Source organism: Myotis davidii, unplaced genomic scaffold (genome assembly GCF_000327345.1).
Source record: "Myotis davidii unplaced genomic scaffold, ASM32734v1 scaffold425, whole genome shotgun sequence".
Classification (NCBI taxonomy): domain Eukaryota; kingdom Metazoa; phylum Chordata; class Mammalia; order Chiroptera; family Vespertilionidae; genus Myotis; species Myotis davidii.
Window position 1 is genome coordinate 3,870,690 of NW_006296413.1, and position 9,054 is coordinate 3,879,743.

The 9,054-nt window shown below is 51.8% G+C and overlaps 1 protein-coding gene across 1 annotated transcript; it reads right to left on the minus strand.

Annotated features, from left to right (window-relative positions):
* Positions 1–1,167: 1,167 nt before the first annotated feature.
* Positions 1,168–3,301, minus strand: SPDYC (speedy/RINGO cell cycle regulator family member C; the record flags this gene model as incomplete). Its single annotated transcript, XM_006771613.2, has 6 exons — positions 1,168–1,390; positions 1,560–1,902; positions 2,212–2,383; positions 2,486–2,571; positions 2,810–2,868; positions 3,133–3,301. Coding segments are annotated over 6 exons (858 nt in total), but the record flags the coding sequence as incomplete, so codon positions are not given.
* Positions 3,302–9,054: the final 5,753 nt, after the last annotated feature.

Below are 9,054 nucleotides of genomic sequence, written 5' to 3' on the forward strand. Positions count from 1 at the left end.
ATCCTCACCCGAGGGTATTTCTCCTTTGATTTAAAAAAAAATTTTTTTTATTGATTTCAGAGAGGAAGGGAGAGGGAGAGAGAAAGAAGCGTCAATGGATGAGGGAGAATCATTGCTTGGCTGCCTCCTGCACGCCCCCTACTGGGGATAGAGTCTGAAACCCAGGCATGTGTCTGACTGGAATCAAACCCAGGACCCTTCAGTCTGCAGGTTGACGCTCTACCCAGTGAGCAAACCTGCTAGGGCTGTAACACATATTTGAGCTCCATCCTTTTTTGATTGATTTTTTTTTAGAAAGAGAGAGGGGAGGGAGAGCGAGAAAGGTCAGTTTGCTGTTCCATGTATTTATGCATTCAGTGTTGCTTCTTATATGTGTCCTGACCAGGGATCGAACCCGCAACCTTGGCACATCGGGACGACGCTCCAATCAATCCAGCTACACGGCCAGGCCTGCACTCTACTCTTGAGGCGGTTCTAAACCCTTCTAGGATTAGATCATTCAAAACCCGTTTTGGTACAATGCCCCTTTTACAGATGAGGCAGTGGGGGAGGTTCAGTGACATGCCAAGGTCACGCAGGAACCTGGAATTTGAAGCTGCCTGGGTCAGAGGCCAAGACTTAGTCAGTACAATAGGCTGTCTCTCTAAGAACCCCCTTCCTCAGAACCACCCCCCTCGCCAGCCCTCATGCAAACCTGACACTGTCCAAGGCCAGTTCAAACCCCACCTCCTCTGGAAAGCCCGCCCTGCCCGTCATTAGCAAACACCCTTTGGGGAGGGGTGTTCTAGCATCACCATGGCATTCCATTGGATTGCAGCCCAGGGCAAGGGCCTAGTCTTATTCCTGAACAGACCTGCCCCCCGGGCATTTCGGACGAGTATAGAGCTGTTTTTCATTTGAGCTTTTTGTGTGCAGTAGGCTCCAGGCCCTTTTCCCAGGGCTGCGTACACCTCATCTCATCCAGTGCCATCCACGCGGCAGATCTCATCACCCACAGGGGAGGCCAGAGAGGGGAAACTGAGGCTCAGGATGACCGCCACCAACAGGAAGGAGAAGATCGATGACAGAACTTGTGCTCATGGGTCTCAACCACAGATCTGAACCTGCCAGGCGCCTCTCGCCCCACTCCCTCCCTCCCCCACCCTGGGCCACGGAGCCAGGCCTAAGCACAGTGGACATGAGTTTATTAGAGGGGGGCAGGGCAGGGGGGGTGCAAGTTGCAGGTTGGGAGGAGGGGCAGGGGGCTTGGGCAGCACTGACAGCCTGCAGTCAACAAGACAGGAGGGCAGCGGGCCACAGGGCAGGCAGGCCAGCTGCTCTTCACCCTGCGAGCGTCTGTCCATCTGTCCACCCGTCTGTGCCTAGGGCACTGGCAGCGGCTCCGAGAGGACTGGGGGAAGGACGAAGAGAGGCTCAGAGAGGAAACTTCCCAGCTCACACAGCTAGGAGCTGGCAGAGCTGGGTCATGCGCCCAGACCTGTGGTCCCGGTCCTTCCGCTCATTCGGTCACCTGTCTCCCAGGAGCCCAAGCCCACCCCCAGCTCCTGCCCTCAACTCACTGTGAAGGGTGTAGGTGCCTGGCTCCAGAAGTAGCTGGGAGGGCAGGACCACGAGGAAGCCCCCAGCCCAGGGGTCTTCAGCCCCGGAAAGACAGGCCTGGGAAGGAGAGCCGTACCACTCGGGGTTGGGGGCAGGACTCTCGGGTAAGACAGGCAAGGGGCAGGGCTGGGGGGAGTAGTGATTGTGGAGAGGGGGCGAGCCACAGAGGGAGCAGCGGGGTGGTGAGAAGCCGGGGCCCCCGGGGAGGGTGATCCCGGCCTTTGAGTAGCTCCTGTGAGCCCCGCCGTGGTGGGGGCACCGCTCCCGAGTCCAGGCCCAGTGGGAAGGCTCCATGGCCATGACCTGGCAGAGGTGGAGGAAACGGTAAGTAGGGGTTGGGGGGGTCCCCAGCCTCTTTTTTTTAAAAAATATATTTTATTGATTTTTTACAGAGAGGAAGCTGAGAGGGATAGAGTTAGAAACATCGATGAGAGAGAAACATCGATCAGCTGTCTCCTGCACAATCCCTACTGGAGATGTGCCCGCAACCAAGGTACATGCCCTTGACCGGACTCGAACCCTTGAATCCGCAGGCCGATGCTCTATCCACTGAGCCAAACCGGCCAGGGCCCAAGCCTCATTTTCCCACCTGGGATGCCATCAGGGCCTCACCTTCTCACAGTGCCGGCGGCTCACTAAAGCCCGGAAGCCCATCCTCGCCCACAGCTTGTCCCTCTGGCGCAGGAAGTCTGCCACCTGATTGTGCCAGCCCTCGCCCAGGGCCCACGGGAAAATCATACATTTGGCTTCCTCCAGGTCCTCCTCCATATCGTTTGCAAGGTACCTGGCCACAGGGGTGGGGGTGGGCAGGGGTTACAAGCATCTGCCCTGCCCATCCTACAGCAAGTAGGATGGGCAGCGTGTGCCCACCCCCCCGGGCGCTCACAGTGCCAAAAACAGGTTGCTGCAGGTGTACTCGCTGAGCTTCAGGTTGGCACGCCGGAAGTAGACCAGCACCATGGCCAGGAGATACTGCGGGCACAGCAGGGGGAGAGGTTAGAGTTGGGCACTGGGGGGAAAGGGGAGCTGTGCTAGGCCTATTGGCACCCAAGGAAGTTCTGTGGGGGTTAGAGAAACCCGGGTTAAAGCGGGGGAGGGGCCTGCAGAGACATGGGCTGGAAAAGCAGGCGGTCCCTCCACCCGGCCAGGGGACCCAGTGAGTCAGCAGCATGCAATCCCCACCAATCAGCCTCCCCCAGTGTCCCCTCACCTTATCTGAAACCTGGAAGCAGGGGTCTCTGGCGAGGAATTCCTGAAGGCAGCTGTGCTCTGCGGGCAGAGAGGAGAAAGGCTAAGTGGGGTTACCACCCACTTCCCACCAGACAAGAGTGGCACGAAGCTGCAAAGCCCGACTCCACTGAACCCACTGCCAAACCAGGGCCACCTGGGAAGGGAGGGGAAGGGAAGGGAAGGGAAGGGGGGAAGTGAAGGGAAGGGAAGGGGAGGGGAGGGGAGGGTAGGGAAGGGGCAGGGAGAGCCCACCTCATGTCTGCTTCCAGCTTGGTCCCTCCCATGCCAGTCCCATCAGCTCACCCAGCAGGCGGAGGAAGGCCCGGAGCTCCAGGTGCTGGTGGGCAGCCAGAGGCCCACTGCCGCCATCTTGACAGCTCCAGCCCCACAGCTTCACCTGGATGGCAACCTCATGGGCAGGGGCTCCGGCTTTGCTCATCTCATAGGGGGTGGGGGCGGGTGAGGCAGATCTTTCCCCTCCCCCTCAACAAGTCAGGGGTTGGTGAGGCTGGTCTGAGAGCGGCCCTCCAGAAGGTGGACGGATGAAGATGGAGACTTGGGGTCTTGGAAGAGAAGGAAACTGGGGGGGCTTGTAGGGGGGGAGGCCAGAAAAGAGCAGAGATCCTGGAGGCTGCAGCTCCCCACCCCCGGCCCGGGCCCCTCCAGGCTGGGCCAGAGAGTAAGAGCCGCAGCAGGCAGCACCGAGGGACCCTAAGTGCCCAGAGCTGTGCTAAATGCGTTGCGGGCGTCACCTTATTCCCCCTGGTAGGCAGACAGAACCGAAGACCCATTTTGCAAACGTGGAAACAAGTGTGAAGACTCATGGCCACCAAAAAGTGGAGCCAGTCTGACCCCCAAAACCAGAGTTTGACTGTTCCCCATGCTCCCCAGCTCACAGCCACCCTCTCACCATGCACCAAAGTGGCCAACTTTACGGCACCATTAACCCCTAATTTCACAGGGGGAAACTGAGGCCCAGAAGGAGGGCTGCCGTCATACCAATGCTTGGGTTTAAGCAAGTTGATTGGGACCACCTCAAACTTATCAAGCTCTGGAGAGAGACGCCACCTAAAGGACTCAGGAGAAGGTGCCGCCCACCACTCCGTGGTCAACCCGGGAGCCACCACCTAGGACCCCACTGGCAGCCCAGCCTCCTCCTTTGCTCCCCAGAAGCCTCACCTGAGCTCAGGGGTTACCTACAGTGTTGCCAGCAGCCTCCGGCGCCTGCATTTATATAGCCTCCGAGCGGCCCGCCCACAGCTCGCTGCCGCCCGCCCCTTCCTGGGAGTGGGGATGTGGGCCAGCCTGCCTACCTCTGCCCGGAGCACATCCAGCCTCCACGCTCGCCTCCCCAGCTGCCCGAGATACCGACTCCAAAGCTTCCCCACCTGCAAAGAGGCGCCTAGCTGGAGCCCAGGGCCTGAGGGGCGGCAGGCCCCTCCCCACCGCCTGACAGATGCCAGCCAGGTGCAGGGGGATGAGGCCGTGACTGACGTGTGAGTTAAAATCCACGGACTGTGCCTCGCTGGGGCAGGGTCGCTGGGTGTGCCAGGAATCCCAAAACCTGGGAGCCAGAGAGGGGATGGTCCTGGCGTGGGAATCCCAAGAGGTTACATCCCCTTCCCAAGATCCTTTGAGAGAGGGAGGGAGGGAGAGCCTGACCGATGGCCCAGAGTTGGTAGAGGAGGCCTTTACCCAAAACCACGAAGCCACCCTGACCCGTTGCTCAATGGTTAGAGTTTCTGCCCACGGATTGAAGGGTCACGGGTTCGATTTCGGTCAAGGGCGCAGCTTCCCCAGCCCTGATAGGGCCGTGTGTGGGAGGCAACCAATCGATGTTTCTCTCTCTCCTCTCTTCCCCTCCCATTCTCTCTGGAAATCAATTGAAAAAAATATCCTCAGTGAGGATTAAAAAACAAAAAACAAAATCACTCAGCTACCGCTGCCCTGCCCACCCCTCCCCACCCGCCCCACCCCGTTGGGCCAGCAGCATTAGGCCCTTTGGGCTTCAAGTCTTCACTGGCTCATTTACTGTCTACGATCCTACCTAGACAGGTCACTCTTCTTTCCTTTTTTTGTGTGTGTGGTAAAATATACATAACAAAATTTACTACCTTGCCCTGACTGGTTTGGCACAGTGGATAGAGAGTCGGCCTGCGGACTGAAGGGTCCCAGGTTCGATTCTGGTTAAGGGTTAAAAAAAAAAATTACCACCTTAATCATTTTTAAGTTTATTGGTTTTAAGTACATTCCTATTGGTGTGAAATCAACACCCACTATTCATCTCCAGAACGCTTCATCTTGTAAAACTGGATTTCTGTGCCCATGAAACCCTGACTCTCCCAGCCCCTGGTGCCGCCTTTCTATTTCCTTGTCTTTTTAAAATAATTTTTCTTTTTAATTTTTATTTATTGATTTTAGAAAAAGAGAGGAAGGAAAGGAAGAGAGGGAGGGAGAGGGAGAGAGACATCAATTTGTGGTCCCATTTATGTATTCATTTATTGGTTGATTCTCGTATATGCCCCAACCAGGGATTGAACCTGAAACCTTGATATTTGGATGACATTCTAACCAACTGAGCTCCCCGGCCTGGGCCACCATTTTATTTTCTGCCCTATGAAGTCAACTACTCTAGACACCTCGCGTAAGTGGAATCATACAACATCTGTCTTTTTGTGACTGGCTTATTTCACTTAGCACACTGTCTATTGGTTCATTCATGCTGTAGCCTTTGTCAGAATTTTCCTCCCTTTTTAAGACGAAATAATACTGATTCTATGTGTATGCCACATTTTGTTTGAGACTCTGCTTTCAGTACTTTGGGTTATATACCCCGATGTGGAATTGCTGCATCATTTGCTAATTCTATTTTTAATTTTTGAGGAAACATCAAATTGTTTTCCACAGCGTTTGAACCATTTTACATTCCGCAAACAATGCACAGGGTTCTTATTTCTCCACATTCTTGCCAACAGTGTTATTTTCTGTGTTGTTGATAACAGCTATCCTAACAAGTATGAGGTAGTGACAGGTGACTTAAAATATGTATTTGGTGCTGGCCAGGGGGCTCAGTTGGTTGGAGCATCGTCCCCTGCACCAAAAGGTTGTGGATTTCTTTCGTTCACTGGTTGATTCTTGTATGAATCCTAACCGGGGATTAAACTCCCAATCTTACATATCTGGTGGATGCTCTAACCAACTGAGCTACCCAGTCAGGGACAACAGCAAGGATTTAAAAGGTATGAAGAATATGGTTAACAAATATGACCTAGTGGGCAGATAAGAAGCAGTATACCCAACAAATGCAGAAAAGCACATATGCAGAACATTTTCCAATAAAGTCTCAAATTCTAAACCATAAAGTAACTTAACTAATCTTAAAAAATTAAAATCATCCCGTCTGTGTGGTGTTTGTTTATTTTTTACCACAAGACAATTAAGTCAAACATTGACAACAAACAGGTAAATTAGGGGTTGGGGTGGGGGAGGGGGAATCCTGCATCAAGGTAAAAAAAAACACACAACATAAGTTAGAAAGTAGACGCCCGGCCAGCATGGCTCAGTGGTTGAGCATCGACCCATGAACCAGGAGGTCACGGTTCAATTCCCGGTCAGGGCACACGCCCAGGGTGTGGGCTCCATCCCAGTATGGGGTGTGCAGGAGGCTGCCCATCCATAATTCTCTCTCATCCTTGATGTTTCTATCTTTTTCTCCTTCTCCTTTCCTCTCTGAAATCAATAAAAAAATATTTTTTTAAAAAAATAGATTTGTGGTGTTTCAGGTTGCAATCATAATGAAAATATTGATTTTCAAAATTAGGAAAAACGCTAACAGTTCTTAGAGAGGAATCTGTTACCTCAAATACATACAATCCTATATAATAAAGATGTAATATGCAAATTGACCACCATGCTCTTGCGCAAGATGGCCCCCCTCATGTGGTCAAAGATGGCCACCACAAGATGGCTGGCAGGGGAGGGGAGTGGGCAACCAGGCCTGCAGGAGAGGGCAGTTGGGGGTGACCAGGCCTGCAGGGGAGAGCAGTGAGGCGTGATTGGGTCAGCAGGGGAGCAGTTAGGTGTCGATCAGGCTGGCAGGGGAGTGGTTGGGAGCCAGCAGTCCCAGATTGTGAGAGGGATGTCCGATTGCCGGTTTAGGCCCGATCCCACCAGGCCTAAACCAGCCATCAGACATCCCCCAAGGGGTCCCAGATTGGAGAGGGTGCAGGCTGGGCTGAGGGACACTCCCCTTCCCCCCCAGTGCACAAATTTTGTGCACCAGGCCTCTAGTATTGGATAATAAAAAAGAGAATTCAAGCTAATGAGCTAACCTCTGTCTTAAAAAGGCACAAAATAGGAGCTGAGGGCCTCAAGTAGCTGAGGGGCATAGCGGCTGCCTACGTCTCCATCTCCATTTCCTTCCAAAACAAATCAGAACAAGAATGGGGAATAAGTCTGCCGGGAACACAGCCTCAGCACTGGAAAGCAGAGACCGTGCCAAGTTCAGAATAAGTGCAAACGAAGAGAGACACCGAATCCCGGTGCCCACCCCTCACGCCGCTGCCTCACCTCCACCTGCCACAGGTTTTGTGCCAAGAAAACCGGAAGAGGGAACAGGAAAGTTGGCAGCTTGGCCCAAGGTTGATCTGATCTAGAACTTCTGTAGGAAAGATGAGGTCCTTCCGCAGTTAAGATACCAGGGAAAGCTCAGACTACAGAGAAGGCATGTGGCATTTGAAGGGTTAGTCTTTAAAATGCATAAATTCTGGGGTATGGGATAAAAGCCAGAAAAGAGAGACTGAGAGAGAGAGGTGAACCGAGGCGATTGAGTGATAAAGGGAGGGGGGGAAAAAGGGGAAAATGTAGGGTCTTGACAGACAGAAGAGAAACAAAAATATTGGAAGACACAAATCCCTCCTCTCACCAAATAAACAAAAATCCACTAAAATATCTGGTCTTTGCCATCGTGACATGAGTGTGCTATTGGGGGGAAAAAAGAATGTGCTATTGAACTAGGAATATTGTAAAATGCCCCAATATCACATAAATGAGCAGGAAGAAAATTAACAGAGGCTATGACTAAAAACAAAACAAAACAAATAAGCCCAGCCTGGGTAGCTCAGTGGTTAGAGCATCATCCGGACACCAAGGTTGTGGGTTGGATCCCCAGTCAGGACACATACAAGAATCAACCAAGCCCAGCAGGCGTAACTCAGTGGTTGAGCGTTGACCTATGAACCAGGGGTCAGGGCACATGCCCAGGTTGCGGGCTCCCAGTGTGGGGCATGTGGGAGGCAGCCAATCAATGATTCTTTCTCATCATTGATGTTTCTATCTCTCCCTCTCCCTTCCTCTCTGAAATCAACACACACACACATACACACACACACTAAAAAGGATAAATCTTCATGTTAAAAAAAAAGTACCAATATTGAACAAAATTAGTTTTAAAAAAAATAATAGAAGAGCCCTAACCGGGTGGTTTGGCTCGGTGGATAGAGCATCGGCCTGCAGACTGAAGGGTCCCAGGTTCGATTCCAGTCAAGGGCATGTATCTTGGTTGCGGGCACATCCCCAGTAGGAGGTGTGCAGGAGGCAGCTGATCAACGTTTCTCTCCCATCCATGTTTCTAACTCTCTATCCTTCTCCCTTCCTCTCTGTAAAAAAAATCAATAAAAATATATCTTTAAAAAAATAATAATAGGAGAAACTGTAATCGGAGGTGGAGGTGTGGGGGAAGGGATATGGAACTCTGTATTATCTACTCAATTATTCTGTAAATCTAAACTGTACCCCAAAATCTATTACTTGTTTATATGCATAAACTCGATGTATCTCCCCACAAGATGTTTACTAGTCACAAAAAAAGAGAGTAATTTTATAGTAGAGAAACCCGGCAGATACCACCTTATCCAGGTGATCTAAGTTCATGTGACCAGAAGAAGACATACCAACATTATGTACCACGTAATATGCTCTGAGAAGAACACATCACTTCCTTACTCTCCTTCCCCCAAGTGAGTAAGCTCAAAGTAATCATTATAAAACATCAAATAAATCCAAATCGACAGAGATAGTCTACAAAATAATTGGACAGTACTCTTCATACATGTCAAGTTCATGGAAGAAGAAAAAAATCTAAGAAACTATCCCAGATTGGAGGAGACGAAGGAGATATGACAGCTGTAGCAGGCAGCCTCCAAGATGGTCTCCCAGTGACCCCGG